This window comes from Hemiscyllium ocellatum, chromosome 6 (assembly GCF_020745735.1).
Source record: "Hemiscyllium ocellatum isolate sHemOce1 chromosome 6, sHemOce1.pat.X.cur, whole genome shotgun sequence".
In the NCBI taxonomy this organism is placed as follows: Eukaryota; Metazoa; Chordata; class Chondrichthyes; order Orectolobiformes; family Hemiscylliidae; genus Hemiscyllium; species Hemiscyllium ocellatum.
The window spans coordinates 57,452,612-57,474,970 of NC_083406.1; the positions used below are offsets into that span (position 1 = coordinate 57,452,612).

Here is a 22,359-nt window from a genome sequence, read left to right on the forward strand (position 1 = left end):
GAAAGGCTGCTGGAGTGAGTCCAGCCTGGTACACACCCTTCTACTATCCTTCTGACTTCGTAACCTGTGTAAGGATTTTGTCATTTTTATTCTTTGTGTTAGAGTGGGGGAGAAAGTCAGAAATGGACCAGGTGAGGGGAATAGAAGAGTGAAAACTTGTGAAGTATTCAAATTCAGAACAAGAGTAGGAAGGAAATCTCCCATTAATATTGCACATTTTTCACAAACTAAAACAGCATAACCTGGACATATGGTTACTCATAGAACACATTTTTATAAAAAGGAAATGAATGGAGTTGAAGAAGAAGTTGTTCAGTGTTCAGACAAGCTCAGCCAGGCCGAGAAAATGTATAGTTGAGAACTTGTTGGAAAGTGGAGAGCTCTCAAATTGTTTTGGATGTGTAAAAGGATTAGTCATCTCCTGGTAAAAGGCAGATGATTAGGGCCAAGAGAACTGAAAATGAGGAAGTGATAGAGGGCATCAGAAGGGTCACTGGATGTTTGGTGGAATTATGATCGAAGAGTGCACCAGATAATGACATAAGTGGGCGAACAGGAAATTGAGATGACCAATGTCATGCTTGCATATTTTCAATGAAAATATTTAGAGAATGCAAGAGTTCAGAGAGAGGAGTTTAAGTAGGGTGAGAATGCTAGAGATGTGTAAAAGGATCTGCTGAACAGAAAGGTGAAGTTGAGATGGAGATGAATGTGATAAAATGAGTGTTCATACTGAGTTCAGAATTCACTGAGATGTAAGAGGCTTAAGATGCGGCCTTTGCTGGTGAAAAATTGTTCCAAGTAAGAAAGGGGATTGTTGGTGGGTAATGGTGATACATGCAAAGGGTAATATTCAAAGGAGAGAAGGGGAAGAAGAATATTGTAAAGCAGTGGGTGAGGATGCTGGTACCCAAACAATATTAAACTTAGGTCTCCCTTTTGAAGGGAAAATAAATATTTTTATTAAAGTGGCAGAAGATCTGAAGGATGCAGTGAAGCAATGGAATAAGACATTTTTGTGACTAAGTGCAGCATGCCTGGTGTTGATAGAGGATTTTGGGATGTAGCAAGTTCAGCAGTTCAAGACGTTCCATACTGAATATCTCAGATATCTGTAATCCTGTGTCGGGCTGAAACTCAAAGAATTAATTTAAAACTAATTTGACGTGGAGTAAGTCAAGCTGTACAAAGTTGCTAAGGAAGGAGATGTCACCGTAAAAGCATGTTTTGATAAATACCCGATTAAACAAGAAGGGAAATAGAAAGCAGTGAAGCTGAACAAAGCAGAAGAGATAAATGGAAATCTCATTGGCAAGAGGAGTGGAACAGAACAAGGCTGGCATTTCTGAAAAGAAATCATAGCAAATTAGTTACTGTTTTGTTGAATTTGCTATTTTTATTTCACAGTCTAAATTTGTATAGAGAAGGTGGTTAATAATTCCAATTAGTTTGTCACATTACAAATTTTAAATATGTGGCATTGCATTTCTGTTGCATTACAAAGTAATGAAGTGGAATTTTTTTGACTTTTTATCTACATGAGAGATGAGATTGAAAGGCTAATGTGAGTTGGGAAATGGCTTTCAATATATTGGAGTGAAAATAAATGCATTTACTTCAAACAATGTCGAAGTGTCAATATTCAAAAGTATTGCAAAATCAATAAGACTGCAGCATAACTGGATATTGTAGCTGTCAGAAAATGGATAATACCTAAAACTGTAAACTTTTAATAACATTTGAGTTAATCAGTGATCTGCTTTACAATGCTCAAGCAGGCTTTATCTGAATAAATCACAGACTGAGGCCAGTATTTCTAGAAATTGAACTATTAGATAATCAATTCACTTGATAAATCATCCCTTTCAGTTTGTGCTTTCTAATGTTACTCATTTTATAGAGCCAGATAAGCTGCAAACCATTGCATTAAGACTTGTTGGTGTCTGGCCCAGCCTGAATTTTTGTCCCCACCTATCCTGACATCATTCTCTCCAGGTGCAAATGAGAGACCATTATGAAATATTTATTTTAGATTAGATTACTTACAGTGTGGAAACAGGCCCTTCGGCCCAACAAGTCCACACCGACCCGCCGAAGCGCACCCACCCAGATCCATTCCCCTACATTTATCCCTGCACCTAATACTACGGGCAATTTAGCGTGGCCAATTCACCTAACCTGCACATTTTTTTGGACTGTGGGAGGAAACTGGAGCACCCGGAGGAAACCAATGCAGACACTGGGAGAATGTGCAAGCTCCACACAGAGAGTCGCCTAAAGCGGGAATTTAGATGAGTCCTGGAAGTTAAAGTAGCTTGGGCCTCTCAAGTTTGGCCATGGCGAATTTCTATATATTACAAGTTGCACCCCGGTCTACATAGTCTTTTATAACTGCCTGGACCTTTCCAATTATGGATGGAGCCAAGACAGTCAAGTTATTTAGTCTTAAAAAGGTGGTGGAATGCAGATTCCTTGAATTTCTTTGAGGTAGAGATCAATGGATTCTTGTGAAGAAAGTGGATGAAAGGTTATCAGTGAAAGGAGGGGTATGGATTTAAGGTTACAATCAAGTCAACCATGATCTATCTTTAATGTTTGCTTAAGTATTTGTAGCTTGGTTGCTGTAGTTGTGGGTATGTTCGCCAAGCTGGGAAGTTGATCTGCAGATGTTTCATCCCCTTTCAAGGTGACATCCTCAGTGTTTTTGGAGCCTCCTGTGAAGTGCTGGTGTACTGTCTTCTGGAATTTATTTGCTTCATTCCTATTGCTTCTGGTTGCCGGTTCCAGTTGTTCACTGCAGTGGTTGGTATACTGGGTCGAGGTCAATGTGTTTGTTGATGGAGTCCATGGATGAGTGGCATGCCTCTAGAAATTATCTGCTGTCATCTTTTTAGCTTGTCCTATTATCATTGTGTTTTCTCAGTCGAATGTTTGGTCCTTGTCATCTGTATGTATGGCTACCAGGAACAGCTGGTCGTGGCGTTTGGTGGCTAGTTGGTGTTCATGGATGTGGATTGCTAGTTGTCTGCCTGTTTGTCCAATATAGTATTTTGGGCAGTCTTTACATGGAATCTTGTAAACCATGTTTGTCTTGCATATGATGATTATTGGGTCTTCAGTTCTGGTGAGTTGTTGTCTGAGCATGGCAGTCGATTTATGGGTTGTCATAAATCTGAGAGGTTTATCTTAATGGTGGGACAGGACTGAGGGGCTGAATAATGTTTTTGTCATCTTATGGTCTTTAGAATGGCAATCAACAGTTTTCGTTGAGGATGACATTCAGTTTATTCACAAAATAGAGTGTAACACTCCATCTATTATGGTCTGCAAGCCATGATTGGCGTAGCTGGACTTGACAGGAGTAGTTGAGGGACCAGGGATGCCTTAACATCTGTCATCATTTGGGTAATTTTACTCTAGTAGACATGTTTGACTCTTGGGGTTCTTATCACTTGTGTCTACTATTGCACAATACATTCCTGTGTCACATACTTATAACAGAAGTAAATGTGTAATTCCAAATTAGGAGAATCTAGTGAACCTGTACTTTAACAAAACTCCCTCAAATTAATAAATCATCCATGTATTAAGGTTTCTGCACAGTTCCGCACATACTGCAGTACGTACCTTTTCCTGGCTTATTTGCTGTGCCTATGGTCTATAATGTACAAATATCATGGAATGGCCTTGAATAGTGTGGATGTTATGAGGAGCAGTGGGAGTGAGTCGGGGCAAGACTGGGCTCTGAGATAGAGGAAGAAATATGTAGGGTATGGCTAAGACCAGTTGACCTTTCCTTTCAAACGGTTCCCAAATCTACATTGAGTACACCCCTGGGAGCTATGAACTACAAATGATCTAGAAGCTGACCTGATCCATGATTGGAGGGTCAGGAGATGCCTAACCTTGCAAGTGAGCCTGCATGCTAATAATTTCCCAGTGAAAATTGGAGGCTCAGGGAATTGGGGGTGAAAATCCTGGAATTGGTACCTCCCTAATATTTTTTGAATGCCTTTGGAGTTTTTCGGACTCTGCAAAAGATCTGGGCCTACGTGTCTTTCAGTTTAAATATCTTCCAGTGACAGCTGAATAACCTTTTATTCTTGTGCATCTTCAGTTTCTCTGGAATTCAGTGATCCAAGGCAGCTCACCACCAACATCTTGAGGCCAAATAGGGATGAGCAATAAATGCAGTCTGAGCCAACAAATCCACATCCCATGAGTGAATTAAAAATGAGAGATACTGTGCAGTCATTTGATAAGACAAGAGCTAGAAACAGATCACTTAACTGTTTTAGTTTTGAGTAAATCAACAGAACAATAATTGCAAGCAAATTTTCTCAGCCACATAGATATGGCATTGCTTTTATAATGCAAGCATATGAACTTATACTTTTAGATTGGTGAGCTGTCTTGTTTGAGTTACACAGCTGGCTGTAACTACACACTTACAGTCATAGGGATGTACAGCATGGAAACAGAACCTTCGGTCTAACTCGTCCATGCCGACCATGTATCCTAAATTAATCTAGTCCCATTTGGCAGCACTTGACCCGTATCCCTCCAAACCCTTCCAAATCATATACCCATCCAAATGCCTTTTTAAATGTTGTAATTGTCCCAGCCTCCTCCACTTCCTCTGGCAGCTCATTCCACACACACACCACCCTTTGTGTGAAAATCTTGTCCCTTTAGGTCACTTTTTAAATCATTCCCCTCTCACCCTAAACATATGCCCTTGAATTCTGGACTTGCCCCTACCCCAGGGAAAAGACCATGTCTCTTTACCATAGCCATGCCCCTCATGATTTTATAAACCTCTATAAGGTCACTCCTCAGCCTTCGACAGTCCACGGAAATAAACCATAGCCTATTCAGTCTCCTATTTACCTTTTTAACCCAAAGTTTCTTCTCTCTGCCTTCTCCACAGATCTGACTGCCTTTGCAACCCCTGCATCTGGTTACCTGTCCAGTATTGTGCATGTAAAACTGATTAGTTGCCATTGTTTTATCTCCTGATGACTATGACCCCGCCGTCCGATAGGCTTGAGGAATTAATTGATTGCAGAGACAAGCTAATCAATGATACCATTTGTTCTATTTGGAGAAAAATAGCATCCTATTTTTATGGTACTTTTTTGAATGCGTTTTTAAGAAGAATAATACTTTTCCGCAATTGAAAGAATTTAAAAACCAATTCAGTTGTATGTGAACATGTCTTTTAAACCCTGCAACATTCAAAGACCTATTCTCTCATTCCGTACTGCAACTGAGGTGCCCAGTACTTGGTATTGTGTCACCAAATTTATTTCCTTTTCCAGGAGCAAAGTCAGTAAAATTTATGAATAATAGAAACTGACTGTTTTGTCTTGAATACTTCAAATGGATCTCCAGTGCGTCCAGTATTTCCAAGTATTACTGATTTTTTTTTTTCTCTCTCTCTCTGTCACAGTTGGGAGGAATTGTCGATGAACAGTTCCACACTGAGGATCTGCTGTTCCCCCAAAACTGCAAACATTTCAATGGAAATCATGCTCTTTTATATCCCAGGGCTTGTATGGTGCAGTTATACTATCCCTACTACCTTTGGGCTGGGTAAACCTGGATTCAAATCCCATATATTCTGGAGGTGTGTAATAACATCTCTGAAAAAATTGATTAGAAATTATCTATGTTACACCCCTTGGTCACAATACGCAGCACAATAGGGTGATAAATTGCTCCTGTAGCCAGGAATGGGATTCAATTTGAGGTGACAAGTGAATTTTGTTAGATGTATTTGTGATTTTGTTTCTGTGGAATGCCAAAGGGACTATGAGTATCATCATGGAATCATGAACGTTGACTTCATGTATTCAGCTCATTTTCACAAAAATCACAAAAAATGTTGCTGATATATTTGCTTTATTGATGTAATATTCCATCCCAAATGGCATTGTGAGTTTACCTACAGAATATGGGCTGCAGCTCAAGGGCAACTAAAGACCGGCAATAAATGTTGGCCAGCCAGTGATGCCCACATCCCACAAGTGAATTTAAAAAAATGAAGTGCATGTCTAACATACTCAAACTCATGTTTGAAATGGAATAGTCAAATGAGCTGCATTTCCTCAGCTGTCTAACCTATATATACTTGCACAAGTCAAAATAATGCTGCAATTTCTATAGTTCCTTCCACTGTAAAATTGGCCTTTATCAGAAACTTCGTAGTACGCCTGAGCCATTTGTTCATGCTGCAAACTTGAACTCATAGAAGCATTGAAGGATAATGGATACCACTTCTTGCTGTATATTGCACAAAATCATGGAAAAACCTAAAGCACGTCCTAATAAATGCCCAATCTATCTTTGATTACCCCTGGAATGATCAGGTATCTGCACAGTAAGTGATACTGGCTGTTTTTATGATGCTACCGCATAGTAGCAACATGAGTGATGTTTATCACCAAACAGGTGATGCTGTCAAGTCAAAATGATGTTCTGCTTATCGTACAAATGGGCCATGTGGAATATGTACTTCTGTACTGGTATGATGTTAGGTATGCAGGTTGTACATCCCAAAGACTAATGTATTGTATCAAACAGCGTGGATGTTTGGCTGTTCCCAACAAGCAAGATATCCTATGCAACCAGCCTGTGCTTGTGAAACTTTCAACACCATGAGATGTGATTCTTGAACTGGACGGCATTTGTTGGATAATCCAGAATGTGTGTGTGTGAGGAATTATGCTCATAACGAACTTAGTATAATCCTGAATGACAATCCTGTAGTTCACTTTTGTGGACTGGAAGCTACCTACATTCATGCACAGGGCCTTGTTCTTTCAAGACAGACAGAACATGTATGTGCAATGTGTCTGTTTCAACTCCAAATAGGTAACAGCAATTCATTGGTTAGGGCATTGCTCTGATAAATCAGACACACATTATCTCAATAACAGTTCAGCATGAATGGATGCATTTTCCACAACAGCACCTCTACCAATCAGCCTAGTTGTACTCTTCCTGTCATGCAATATAACTATTGGTTTACCCTTGAACTGGTATTCTTGCACAAGTCTCCTTGAATGCAAGTAAAAGAAAATGTGCCAACAAAATATTCAGCATTACTCATTTTCTGTAGTTCAAATGACAACTGACATTTATAGTGAAAAATACCCATTTGTAGTGCCAGGCCTGGCTAAATTAATATTAATGTAGGATGTTCAATGCTTTTTAAAATCGAATGATTTCATCCATTTAGGTTATTTCATTGGTACCAATCAGGAAAATGGCTGAGGTAGTTAAAATAGATGTAAATTGAACATTAACGATATTTTCTTCTGATGTATTTTGTCTATTTTTATGGTAGTTTTTTCTGATTATTGTCTTATTTGTTCAGCTAGGATTATGCATTAGTAGAGCTTCTGCTTCAGTCCTGAATATGAACTGCAGTCTTGTCCTGTTACCCATGTGTCGCACTTTATTGGCATTTCTCCGAGGATCAAAGAAGGTGAGTGAATGGAATTTTTAATCCGTGAAACTTGCCAACTGTAGAAAGCAACCTTATTTGCAGAGATTTCAAAAAGATCCAACTTGAAAACAAACCTTACTCTACAATGTTTTGTAAGCTGGTGACTTTCCTTACTCTTAATGACCCAAACCTGGGCGCTTTTCTGTTTGTTAAAGAAAATATTTCTCCACACTTATTCAATATGTGGCCAGAGTGGAATCATTTGGGACATCTAGTTGATGCGGATGCATTTCACTGAAAGGTCTGTTTCTATGCTGTATGATTCTGTGCCTTTATAAGCCTTTCCCTGGGGTGACATTTGTGGCAAGCAAACATGTTAATTAGGAAGGAGGGTGACATTAACACCCAGTCCAACCATCTTCCTGCCTTCACTTCCACTTTAAGGCTGCTCCTTTTGACAAGGTTATGCAGTCCTTGGCTTTTTTTTTCAAGAGAGGTCCTAAACGATACAGATTCCAAAATGTCTGGGGGTTGAAGGGGTTTAGGGACAATGTAATAATAGCTAACAGATACTGTCTCAAGCAGAATGCTTTCAAGTTTTTTAAAAAAGTACGTGTGTAATGAAACGGAAGTGACCAGTTTTCCCATCTCTGCTTTTCTCTGGTCTATTTGTTTTTAAGCAGTAGTGAGGAAAAAAGGCTGCTGGACCCATAAAAGTAAGTGCAGGCTGATTCTCACACTCACTCGCTGACTTCTATCCTGTAATAGCTTGTGCTTGATTTTACTTTTTGTGTCAACAGGTATTTATGGGGATTGCTGCATGTATTTGGAACAGCATCATTATGTTGGGATGATCTGTTGGGTTTTTGGAGAGGTTAAGTTATTCGGTACTGTTTTATAGTGTGTATATCATTCAGTAGTCTTGTAAATAAATTCTGTTTTGTTTAAAACTAAGTGATTTGACAAGCTGATTCTCTCCTGGAATATCCACTTTACATCTGCTTAAAACAACTAGTAAAGTTAGGTCTGGGCTACCTTCTTAAAATATTTTGAGGGATCTGGCCTGGTCCATAATACCGAATATTAACTTGGCGAAGGTTAAGTTGGGATTAACTAGTGGCAATTTGGGGGAATAACCAGATGTGGAACAATGATACAATACCCTGGTATATTTTCTTGCAGGTTACTGATGGAAGATGATCTTTTGTTCACACTCTGCGCCTGATCGTAAAATGCAGCAATGGGGTTGGGGGTTCTGTAACGACCCATGTCCCTATCCTTTTTGCTGGCCTCACTTCAGTCTATGATCTCTTTACCACCACCACTCAGCTGTGCATGGGTTCTTCCTTGATCCTTTGCCCTAGTATGTGTCATGTTGACAACAGCCAGGAGAAGAGTCAATCAATGTGCTCACAAAAGAGGACTGAAACAATTTCGCAGAAATGTGAAGAAATCTAGGGTCTTTGAGGGGGGAAATTGAAGAAATCTGTACTACAAAAAATGATGCTATAGAAATCAATGAAGTTAAAGGTAGACAAATCATCAGGGTTTAATAATCTATATCCCAGACTACTAAAGGAAATGGCTCTGGAAAAACTTGTGCTCATCTTCCAAAATTCTATAGTATCTGGATAGTTCTTATAGAAAGAAACTGCTTGCGAGAGCTTAGAAACTTTTTAAGTGTTAACAAGCACTTATCCTGGAAGAAATAGGACAGGAGTAGGCTGTTTGGACCCTCCAGCCTGTCACGTCATTCAGTAGGATCATGGCTGATCTGACATTTCTCACATCTGTTTTCCTGACCTATCCCCATAATGATTTCCCTACTAATAAATTTATCCAGTTCTTAAATAACAAGGAGTTCCAAAGACAGTCAATCATTTGAGAAGAAATTCCTCCTAATCTCAGTCTTCAATTGGCACTCCAAATGCTGAAACTATGCCCTCTTGTCCTAGAAACTATGCTGTCTCCCGTGAGGGAAGCACCCCCTCAGCATTTACCCTGCCAAGCTCCTTAAGAATCCTATATGTTTCAGTGAAATCATTTTGCACTCTTCTAAGCTTCAGTGAGTAGAGGTAAAAACAATGACTGCAGATGCTGGAAATCAAATTCTGGATTAGTGGTGCTGGAAGAGCACAGCAGTTCAGATAGCATCTGAGGACAAGCAAAGTCGATGTTTTGGGTAAAAGCCCTTCATCAGGAATAAAGCAGTCCCAACCAGTTTAGCCTTTGCTCATAAAACTGTACCAGGGATCATCCTAGTGAACCTTTTCTAAACTGCCTCTGCCTTTGTGGATGGCACAGTGGTTAGCACTGCTGCCTCACAGCGCCAGAGACCCGGGTTCAATTCCCACCTCAGGCAACTGACTGTGTGGAGTTTGCACGTTCTCCCCGTGTCTGCATGGGTTTCCTCCCGGTGCTCCGGTTTCCTCCCACAGTCCAAAGATTTGCGGGTCAGGTGAATTGGCCATGCTGAATTTCCTGTAGTGTTAGGTAAGGGGTAAATGTAGGGGTATGAGTGGGTGGTGGGTCGGTGTGGACTTGTTGGGCCGAAGGGCCTGTTTCCACACTGAGTAATCTAATCTAATTAAAATTATATCTTTCCATAAGTGGACCAAAACCGCTCTCAATGCCAGCTGTGGTCTCACCAGCATGTGTGCAGTTGCAGTAAAACTTAAGTCATTTTATGCTCCAATCCCTTGAAACAGTATTCCGTTCTACTTGCTGATTAGCTGCTACACCTGTGTGGTAACTTTGTTTCATGTGCAAATAACCGAAGCCCCTTTGTGTTGCACCTGTGCAGTTGTTCTCTGTTTAAAATCAGATCCTGTTCAAATGAGCGTCTTCACATTTTCCCATATTATAATCCACTTGATAACTTACTATCAATATCTCTCAGTAAACTGTTTGTATCCCTCTCCACCTGCTTTTCCATCTGTTTTTGTCTTCTGCAAATTTAGCTACAGGACATTCACTTTCATTCTCCAAGTCATTAGTATATGTTGTTAACAATTGAGGTCTCAACACTGATTTCTGTGGAACCCTACTGGTCATGGGCAACCATCCCGAAAAAGAACAGAAAAGGGATAGTATATTAGCATGATTTTTGCTCTTTCTATGCCAATATACTATCCCAACACTATGGGCCCTTATGAGTTAATCTTTTTTAATGTGTTACCTTGCCAAGTTCCTCCTACAAGTCCAAATACAGTGCATCTACTAGCTCTCCTCTGTTCACTTTGGTTCAGACATCTTTGAAGAAACTAACTTGGTTAGACATAATTTCCCTTTTGTGAAGCCATTCTCCCTCTACTTGATTAGATGATGACTTCCAAATTATCTATTACTTTATCAGATGATTCATGGTGGCTCAGTGGCTAATGCTGCTACCTCCACAACAGCAGGGACCTAAATTCGATTCCAGCTTTGGCCGACTGTTTGGAGTTTGCACATTTTCCCTGTGCATGTTTCCTCCAGGCACTCTGATTTCCTCTCATAGTCCAAAGATGTGCAGGCTAGATGGATTGGCCATGTTGAATTGCCCAGAGTGCCCAGGGATGTGCAGGCTAGGTGGATTAGCCATTTCTTGGTTAGTCATGTTCTGTTTACCCCTTTTTTTAGAATCTTGCATCCGTAAGGAGATATATTTTTGCAAAGAGTCATGAATTACCTCCTTCAATGTCTGCTTACTGTCATTCTGGCTAATCTGTTTTCCAAGTTCACTTTAGATAAATATATCCTCATTTCATTGTAATACCTTTTTTATTTAAATTAAACAGTTATTCCTGACTCAGGTTTCTTTCTCTAAAATTAAATATTAAATTCATTTATATTATGATCGAGAAAAACGTGGTCAGCTTCAGTATCTATTCCTCTGCTGTACTTTTCTCTGTTCTGTGATCACTACTTTGGTGATGTTTTGCTCTCCGGTTATTTATTAAACTTGTCTCATTACCTACTACGAGGTCCAAGATAAGCTGCTCCCTAATTGACTCCAAGACATATTACTTTGGGAAACCATCCATAGTGGACTCTGAATTTGTTGTCGTAGCTACTGTTTCCAATTTGATTAACCGAATCTATGTGAAGATTTAATGTATCCATAATTGTTGCTCTATTCTTTTTATTCTGGATGTGATCTTCTCTTGACTGTGCGCTGTTTACTGTACTTCCTTAATTGACAGCACACCACTGCCAAGCAAGAAATGCCATGCTGCTTGTCAGTAGGAAAAAAGACAATATGCTCCTCACAAGCCCATGTCACTGTGTAAGAAACTGCTGATTTTTATTTGACTTGATAACTGTTTATTTTCTAGTGAGTCCAAGACCAAAATAATTTGCAGTTGGCTGGTGAATAGATTTGGATTTGGGAATAAAAACGACAGGTTTCCGTGTAAACTTTCTTTTGACAAGAGTCTGGCAACAAAATAACTTTCAATTTCTCTTTTTGATAAGATCACACTCCATTGGGAGACATAAAAGCTTTGTCTCACAACAATCAAAACATATACTAGTTTAGAACAGTATTCAGTTCTAGTACATTTCGTGATCTCATTCTAGCTTCACTTTGACTCACTCAAGGGCTTGGAAATGAGGGATGAGGGGAAAAGCCAGTGAACACCCATCATCAATTTTATGAATTCTTGACTGAGTTTGGTATCTTTTCACCTTAGCCCAGGACATCTTTTGACCATGTTTGTCTCTTCACAGGTGACTAAGTTGAGATGTGAGAAATTCAGACAGAATGTTGGTATTCTGTTTTTCAGGTGGTCTAATAGAGCTGTTATCTTTGACATTGCATGTATATGTGAAGACACTGCTAAATTCAAATTACAGATTAGCCAAGCCTCAAAGTGAGGCTAATCCAGTTGGCTAATTTGATTTTCAAAATGTTTCCATTTCCTTTTTGTTCAATGTCACTCATGATATGTAGCCAGGATGGCAGTATAGCAACTTCAGAGGTTAGCAAGAGGAAGATTGTGATTCATGGAACTATTCCTCATTCAGGCATTAAAACATTTAATAATAATAATAATTATTATTATAAGTGAAGATTAATAAATATTAAACATTTTCTCCAATCAAGGAGGAATAATTGGTTCAAAAAAGAATTCAATCTATCATGTTGTTTTAGCAACTTTGTATTTTCTATTATATTTAAACTTGAAGCCACAGGCAGTTGGAATTCTTATTCCTGCCCTTGAGTATTTTTCTGTCACTTTCTTGGAGGTGACTAGTAGGTTCATAGCCTAAGCAGTGTCTATGTTTGATTACAGCACACTCTGTTGCAAGATATCATGCTAACATGCCAGCTGGTAAAGACTAGATTATAGAACCAATATTTTGTATTGAGCCTTAAGAAATTATCGTCATTGGATAAAAAGTTTGTATCATGATCTAAACATAATTTATTTACAATTTAGAACCTGATGAACCTGTCTAATCAAATTTGTGACAAGTCACGAATGTATCTTTCATCAGTCCTTCGACCCCTTAAACCCTGTGCTTCAAATAGCTTTAATAACCTTTAGCTTGACTAAGTGTTTATTTGCATTTTGCTAAAATAAAACTGAAAACGAACCATAATTTTAGAATTGTTTTCAATTCACTTATTGGATGTGATAGTCACTGGCTGGCCAGCTTGTGTCTCAATGCCGTTCAGAAGGTGGTGGTGAGCTACCTTTTTGAACTGCTGCAGTCTACATACTGTAGGTTGACCCTCAATACCCTTCGAGGGGGAATTCCAGGATTTTGATATTGTCCAGATCTTGTTGATATGGACTATTTCAGTATTGGAGGAGTCACGATTGATGCTGAACATGGTGCAGTCATTGGTGAACATCCCCACATCTGACCTTCTTTGAAGCAGCTGAAATGGTGTGCTTAAGACACTACCCCGAGGAACTCCTACGGAGTCGAGATAACTGACCTCCAACGATTACGACCATGTTTGAATTTGCACCCTGCTACCCATTGATTCCTTTTTTCATAGAGCTCCTTGATGCCACACTCCATCGAATGACAACCCTTGATCTCAAGGCCACAGTGTCACCTCATCTGTGGAACTCTGTGCTTTTGGCCATGTTTGAACCAAGGCTTTAATCAGGTCAGGAGCTGAGTGGTCCTGGTGGAACCCAAACTGGGCATCAGTGAGTAAGTTATTGCTGAGCACTTGCTGCTTGGTGGTACCTTACATTACTTTATTGATTAATTGATAGTTGACTGGTGGGGTGGTAATTGGCTGGGTTGGATTTAAGAGTACAGGACATTCCAGGCAATTTCCACATGGTTGGGTAGATGCCAGTTTTGACACTGCACTTGTAGAGTCAAGAGTGCATTGCTGAGAAAGCACAGCAGGTCAGGCAGCATCCAAGGAGCAGGAAAATCAACCCCACTGCACTTGAAGAGCTTGGCTAGGGAAGTAGCAAGTTCTGGAGAGCAAGTCTCCAATCATATCATTAAAATGTTGTCAAGGCTCATTGCCTTTGCGGTATCTGGTGCCTCTAACTGTTTCTTAATATCATGTGGCATGAATTGAATTAATTTAAGATTGGAGTAGGCCAAGATGAATCATCCCACTTGGCACTTTTGGCTGAAGACCTATATGAATGCTTCAGCCTTATTTTTTGCACTGATATGGTGTGTTCTTCCATCATTGAAGATGGGGGTATTTGTGAAGTCTCCAGTGTGTTGTTTGAATATCCACCATGATTCCCAACTGGATGTGACAGGACTGCAGATCTCAGATCTGATGCGTTGATTATGTGATCGCTTAGCTCTGTCTTTGACTTGCTGTTTGGCATGCAAGTAGTCCCGTTTGGTAGCTTTAACAGGTTGACACCTTTTTTTTTGTTGTAAGTTCATGGCATGCCCTCTATGCTTTTCATTGAACCAGGGTTGATCCTCTGGCTTGATGATTGAGTGGAGGATATTCCAGGCCATGAAGTTGCAGATTATACTGAAGTATGATTCTGCTACTACTGATGGCCAACAGTGTCTGATGGATGCCCTTTCTTGAGTTGCTAGATTGCTGTTTCAAGTCTGTCCCATTCAATATGGCGACAGTGCTGCACAACATGATGGAAGTAGGACTTTGTCTCCACAAGGACTGTGTGATTGTCATTCTTACTGAACTGATCACGAATAGATGCATCTGCAGCTATCAGAATGTTAAAAATATGGTCAAGTATGTCTGTTTTTCCCTCTTCCTAAATGCCAAACATGACTCCAACTAGTGAAGATTTTGCACCTTGCTACCCATTGATTTTACTTTTCCCTCATCACCTGCCATAGATCCAGTGCAGAAGCTGTCTTTTAGAACCTGACCAGCTCAATCAATGGTATTGCTGCTGAGCCACTCTTCATGTTGCACATCTGGAGTACATTGTGTGTCCATGCCATACTCAGTGCTTCCTGCAAGTGTTTCTCAACATGGAGGAGTAATGATGATAATCAGCAAGAGGTTTCCTTGCTTATGTTCAACCTGGAGCCATGAGACTTCATTAGGTGCAGAGTCAATTTTAAGGATTTCTAGGGCAATTCCTTCCGGTGGGACAGAACACACCCAGGGATGGTGTTAATGGTGGCATCTGGGATGTTGCCTGTAAGCAACTGTCATGCTGTTGCTTGTCTAGTCTGAGACAGTGCTCCTAATTTTGACCCTTGGTCCCCAATTTTGTTAGAATCGTAGTATCCTACACTGTGGAAAGAGGCCCATTGAGTCTGCATTGACCCTGCAAAGATCATCGATTTGATTTTATTATAGTCACATGTACCTAAGTACAGTGAAAAGCTTTGTTTTGTGAGCAGTATAGGCAGATAATAGCAAAGACATACAGATCATAGGGTTCTTAGAGAGACATACAAGGTTATGACTGCACAGGAGGTACACGAAAGCAAGGTCAACATTAGATTTGAAATTAGAGAGGTTTGTTCAGTAGTCTAATGACAGCAGAAAAGAAGCTTCTCCTGAGCCTGGTGGTGTGCATGTTTAAGCTTCTACTTGACAGAAGAGGTTGGAAGAGAATATTACCATTGTGGAAGGAGTCTTTGACAGTTTTCCATAGCAACGAGAAGTGGAGATGGAGTCCATGGTTAGGAGATTGGCTTCCTTAATGGTCTGGGCTACGCACCCAATTCCACCCAAACTCAGCCTCAGCCACCCACCCTATCCCTGTAAACCCACATTTACCATGTTGACCTTCCTAGTCTACACCTCCCTGGTCATTACAGGCAATTTGCCATTGCCAATCCACTGAACCTGCACATGTCAGGAAGGAGAACTTTGCAGGGTTGACAGGGCTGATTCCACCATTTATCTTTTCCAGCGCTTCGGTCAATGCCAGGTGGTCTGTTTGGTTTCATTTCTTTGTTGGCACTTTATACCTATTGATACAACTAGATGGTTTGCTTGGTTATTTCAGAGTAACATGTAGGCCAGACCAGGTAAGAAGGCAAATTTTCTTCCCTGAAGTACATTGAGCCAGTTGGGTTTTTACTGACAATTGAGAATGGCTTCATGGTCACTAATATATTTTTAATTCCAGATTTTTAAAAAGATTGAGTTCAAATTCCTTCATCCTTCATGGTGGAATTCAAATTTTTACTGTTAGCAGTAATTAGCCCGTACCAGACGCTATTCAAAATGAACCTATAAAATTACGAGCAGTGAGGGGAGAGGAAGCTGTTATCTCCATTACCGGGTAGGCAAGAGGTGAGGGGCAGCATCCGAAGGTCCAATCTAAGGAGTTAAACCTTTGTCTTTTCTGAGGTGCTGAGAGGTAAATGATTTGAGGTTGTTACATCCCAGTGGGGTAAGGTAGATTGAAAAAGTCTTGAACCTGGGGTAACTTTCTTGCAAGGACATATGATGGGAGATTTCATCAGCCATCAATCCAGTCCTAGTGGATTCTTTTGCAGAGGAGGAGCAGCCCAAATGCAGGAAGACCGGGTATCAGAGGCATTGATGCAGCAGCAACAGAATTAGCCTCTGGCTGGGAAAATCACAGAATAGTACAGAGTTGACTGGCACATCCCTTACCCAGAGTTTTCCAGAAATGCCTTGACTACCTTGAATTTTCAGCTCCCATGCCAAGTAACACTGCAGATGTCGAGATGTCATTCACCTGTGTCTGCTGTTGCAACCCACAGAACGATGAAAACGCAGTGTCTGCTGGGTGGAAAGTCACCTTTTTAATGTTGACCTTTTGATGCATTGAGCTCCCTCTAGGGATCCACCAACAACCAATGTGCAGGGTCTCCTAAGGAGATCATCAATGCATTGTTCAAGAGTGTTGTGCTGACCCTGACTGTCAGGCAGAAAGGTCCATGGGCTTCTTGACTATTCTGGGACATCATGTGGTTCAGACTACTATGATTGTATTCATGTGACTATCACAGCCTTTTGACGAGGTACTGCACGATAGGTTATTGAGTAAGGTTAAATCTCTCACAATCCTAGGAGAGCTAGCCAATTGACAGTAGAAGACAGATGATGGTAGGGGGTGGTTTTTCATACTGGAGACCTGTGACCAGTGGTGTGCTACAGATCTCTGCACTAAATCCACTGTTATTTATCATTTATATAAATGATTGGGTGAGAATTTTAGGAGGTACGGTTTGTAAGAACATAGAACATAGAAGGATACAGCACAGTACAGGCCCTTCGGCCCTCGATGTTGCGCCGACCGAATCCTACCTAACCTATACTAGCCCAATAACTTCCAAATGCCTATCCAATGCCCGCTTAAATGACCATAAAGAAGGAGAGTTCACCACTGATACGGGCAGGGCATTCCATGAACTCACAACCCGCTGTGTGAAGAATCTACCCCTAACATCTGTCCTATACCTACCACCCCTTAATTTAAAGCTATGTCCCCTAGTAACACCTGACTCCATTAGCGGTAAAAGGTTCTTAGTATCTACCCTATCTATACCCCTAATCATCTTATACACTTCTATCAGATCTCCCCTAAACCTTCTCTTCTCCAATGAGAACAGCCCCAAGTGCCTCAGCCTTTCCTCATAAGATTTTCCTACCATTCCAGGCAACATCCTGGTAAACCTCCTCTGCACTCGTTCTAAAGCTTCCACATCCTTCCTATAGTATGGCGACCAAAACTGCACACAATACTCCAGATGAGGCCGCACCAGAGTCTTATACAACTGCAACATGACCTCAGGACTCCGGAACTCAATTCCTCTGCCAATAAAGCCCAGTACACCATATGCCTTCCTCACAGCACTATTTACCTGGGTGGCAACTTTCAGAGATCTGTGTACATGGACACCAAGATCCCTCTGCTCATCCACACTACCAAGTAGCCTACCATTAGCCCAGTAATCCATCATCTTGTTATTCCTACCAAAGTGAACGACTTCGCACTTAGCTACATTGAATTCCATTTGCCACATTTCCGCCCAGCTCTGCAACTTATCTATATCCCGCTGTAACCTACCACTTCCTTCCTCACTATCCACAACTCCACCGACTTTTGTGTCATCCGCAAACTTGCTTACCCAGCTTTCAAGTCCTTCCTCTAGATCATTTATAAAGATAACAAAAAGCAATGGTCCCAAAACAGATCCTTGTGGTACACCGCTAGTAACTGCGCTCCAAGATGAACATAATCCATCAACTACTACCCTCTGTCTCCTTCCAGCCAGCCAATTCCTAATCCAAACCTCTAATGTATCCTCAATGCCATACCTCCGAAGTTTTAGCATTAGCCTACCATGGGGAACCTTATCGAACGCCTTACTAAAATCCATATACACAACATCTACTGCTTTACCCTCATCCACTTCCTTGGTCACCTTCTCAAAGAACTCAATAAGGTTTGTGAGGCACGACCTGCCCTTCACAAAACCATGCTGGCTATCCCTGATCACGTAAGGTTGTGGATGATCCAAGATTGGTGGTACAGTGGAGAAGATTATCTAGGAATGCAATGAGAACTTGATCAACTGGGCCACTAGACTGAAGAATGGCAGATGAAGCTTAATTTAGATAAATGCAGGGTGTTGAATTGTGGTAAGACAAGCCAGGACAGGACTTATGCACTGTAGGGCCCTCGGTTGTGTTATAGAATAAAGAGATCTAGGGATACAGGTTCATAGCTCCTTGAAAATGGAGTTGCAGGTAGACAGGACAGTGAAGAATGCTTTTGGCATGCTAGTTTTCATTGATCAGAGCATTTGGTATAGGAGATAGCACATCTTGTTGCAGCTGTACAAGATGTTGGTGAGGCCACATTTGGAGTACTGTGTGCAGTTCTGGTCGTCCTATAATAGAAAGAGTGTTATTAAACTGGAAAGAGTGCTGAAAAAATTACTAGACTGCTTTCTAGACTCGAAAGTTTGAGTTATAAAGTGAGGTTGAACAGGTTGGGACTTTTTTCTGTGAAACCTAGGAAACTGGTGACCTTATAGAAGTATATGAAATCATGAGCCATAGATAGGTTTTCCCCACGGTAGAGGAGTATAAAACTAGAGGGCATAGTTTTAAAGTGAGGGGAGAAATAGAGAGGGCTAGGGGGGCAGGTGGGGGGGGCAATTCTTTCCCACTCTGTCAGAAGTAGTGGTGGAGGTCAGTACAATTTTGTCATTTAAGAAACATTTAGACACTTACATGCATGGGATGGGTATGGAGAGAAATGGGACAAATGTGGGCAAATAGCACTAGTTTAATTGTGAAAACTGGTTGGCATGGGTGAGTTGGGCGGAAAGGCTAGTTTCTGTGATGTTTATGGCTCTCTCAAACTGATCAGAGGTCTTCATAAGTAAGAATAAATTGTTGTAAAGTTACAAAGATCATTGAATGAACACTGAAGGTGTGTTCTTATTTTTCTAATTTTGACACTTTTGGACCTCGGGCATCAAGATGCGACAGCTGCTCTGGTCTTGTTCTTTCCCTTGCCCCACCCCCCTCCCCGCACCCCCCAACTGCCTCCAGGGATGGAAACTAAGGGACCATAGGTAACCCACTAAAGATATGGTGTAAACCATGGTCCTGTACAATGCCACTTCTTTTGTTCTACTCATGAGGCACTTAGCAAGCCTTCACCAGGCTCAGGAAGCTTAAGTCAAGCTTGCTGAGAGGTGCTGACCAATCAGAGGCCAGCAGCTGTTTTGAATAGCTGTGCGACCAGAGAGATGGTGGCTGATGCGGAGTACAAATCCTAGGATCTTGGACTTGGATCATAGTCCTGAGGTGAATGGCAAAAGCAGGCTTATGGGGTGGAATCCTGGAGTGTAGGAAATGGGGATAAGCAGTAAGTGCACAGATGTGTCTCTCAGTGAAGTCCTCCCTCCGAAGGCTGGACCCCCTCAATTAGACAGTGACTGACTTGGAATGAGGGCCTACTATTTGAAACTCACAAGCAATTCTGTATGTTGTACCCCTTGACCTTGAGGTTCTATTTATCATGATTAAGTGACACTCTTCAGGAAACATTAATTCCCTCTTGATGGCCTCAATTGATGGTGGGACATATGGCCTACATACCACAGACTTCATCAAGATGGAGGTGGGAACATGGTTTTCCTAAACACCTGCCTGATAAAATGCCCTCTGACACCCAACTTGCCATGGTAGATGGCACAGGATTCTGCCCATGACAGCTGACTAGGAATCCTTTCTGGGACTCTGGAATATCAGGGTTTGCACTAGCTGTGATCATATCCTACTACAAGCTGAACTTTTCTATCCATTCTGATCCAATTGAACTCTGCTGTATACCCCAGAGAGAGTTGCTGTATCATTGCCACTTCCTGTGTTATCCACAACCTTTCAGAATAGATGAGTATGGGGCTTAGCCTTGCATCCGTAAGATTTTGAGGATATGTATCTTCATCTGATGAGAATTGTGCAGAGGAGGGATTGGCGCATGCAGGATTGGTTGATGAACCTACAGACTAAATCATTGGGAGACATGCAAAGAAGGCTTGTATTCACACCAGTGTTTTTCCACCCATGACTGTCACACTGTCAAGTGCAGTAACGCAATTCACTTCACCTCACCTCACCTCATTCTCTCTTGTTATCAAAAAGCAGAGAAAAGTGTCAAAGACCCAGGAAAAAGAGCACCAATAGCGCTACATCTAATAGCGCCACTATCTTTTTGATGGCCTTCACTTCATTTATGTTGTGTATCACTCTAACTCCCATCTGCCTAAAGCAAGAATCCTTCAAGTGCCTCCTTCTCTGAATAAGTGGGCGGCACGGTGGCACAGTGGTTAGCACTGCTGCCTCACAGCGCCTGAGAACCGGGTTCAATTCCCGACTCAGGCGACTGACTGTGTGGAGTTTGCACATTCTCCCTGTGTCTGCGTGGGTTTCCTCCGGGTGCTCCGGTTTCCTCCCACAGTCCAAAGATGTGCGGGTCAGGTGAATTAGCCATGCTAAATTGCCCGTAGTGTTAGGTAAGGGGTAAATGTAGGGGTATGGGTGGGTTGCAGTTCGGCGGGTCGGTGTGGACTTGTTGGGCCGAAGGGCCTGTTTCCACACTAAGTAATCTTAAAAATAAGTGTGCACTCCCATTGAATGCTGCATAGAATCAGCTTGCAGTGAGATGGGGTGGGCATGTGTGATCCCCTGTAAGCTGGACAGCCCCATTTTCAGGTATCTCTGCAAGGGTGTGTCCAATATACATTCAAATTTTCAGCCTGGGTTGCAATTATCAGTCAGAATTGAATTAGTGTATGTTTGAAATTTTAATCATTGCTAAATACAGTAATTGTAAAGACTTGTAATATTCATTTTCACAGGTAATGAGCAGGAAAGCACGAAGATTATTGGATAAGAGTAAAACGTTTCACGTAACGTGTGGTTTTACGATATGTTTATTTTCAGGTAAGAAATTCCTGGCTTCTCAAAGTATTAGAGAATTACTGTAGTATGTTGTAGTGGAGCAGGCACCTCCCTTTCCAATGTCAGATCCCCTAAGTCCATGTGTTGAAGATTGTGTTTTGGCATGGTTGGAGAATTGTCTCATGAGCAGAAAACAGCAAGTGGGGATCAGGAGTTCTTTTTCAGATTGGTGACCTGTGACCAGTGGGGTTCTACAGAGAGCAGCATTGGGACCGCAACTGTTTACAATATATATTAATAACTTGGAGGAAGAAAGTGAATATACTGTAGCTAAACTTGCAGATGACACAAAAATAGGTGGAAAGGCTGGTTGAGAGGAATACGTACAGTTTATAGAGAGAAATTGATAGATTAAGTAACTGGACGAAGAGTTAGGAAGTAGAGTTTTTAATGTGTGAAAAGTTGTTCAATTTGAAATGGAGAGTATTATTTAAATTAAGAACTGCAAAGAGATGCACCACATAGGGACGGAAATGTTCTTGTGTATGAAACATACAAAGCTAGCACACGGGTGCATCAGGTAATCAGGAATAATGGGATGTTGGTCCTTATTTCAAGAAGGTTGTAGTACAGGAGTAGGGTTTTCTTGCTGCAACTGCACAAGGTTCTGGTGAGACCACGTTTGGCGTAACATGAGCAGTTTGATCCTCTTATTTAAGGAAAGATGTCATTTCATTGTAGGCAGTTCAGAGAAGTTTCACAAGGATGATCCATGGTGCGGTCTCCTGAGCAAAGACTAAAGAGGTTGGGACTCTTGAAGAAGGAGATGTGATCTCATTGAAACATATAGGATTCCTATGAGGCTTGACAGGATAAATGCTGAGAGGATTTTTCCCCACATAGGAGAGTCTAGAACTAGAATTAGGAGGCACAAATTTAAGACTGAGATGGGGAGGCATATTTTTTCAAATGTTTGTCTTTGGACCTCCTTGCCATAGCGAGCTGTGAGCGCAGAGTCTTTGTGTATATTTAAGGCTGAGATAGGTAGATTATTGATCAGTAGAAGAATCAAAGGTTAAGGGGAAAGGTCAGG

At 41.2% G+C, this 22,359-nt stretch overlaps 1 protein-coding gene across 5 annotated transcripts in view; it reads left to right on the forward strand.

The window, feature by feature from the left end:
• LOC132816706 (NADPH oxidase 4) overlaps positions 1-22,359 on the forward strand; it is a 172,276-nt gene that overhangs the window by 25,579 nt on the left and 124,338 nt on the right. For 3 of the 5 annotated variants that reach the window (XM_060826590.1, XM_060826592.1, XM_060826593.1), the window contains exons 3-4: positions 7,382-7,492; positions 21,224-21,308. In XM_060826590.1, the coding sequence (XP_060682573.1) occupies positions 7,382-7,492; positions 21,224-21,308 (196 nt within the window). Of the gene's footprint in view, positions 1-7,381; positions 7,493-13,485; positions 13,560-21,223; positions 21,309-22,359 lie in introns of those variants that run through there. The other 2 variants (XM_060826594.1, XM_060826595.1) reach the window with 2 other exon arrangements.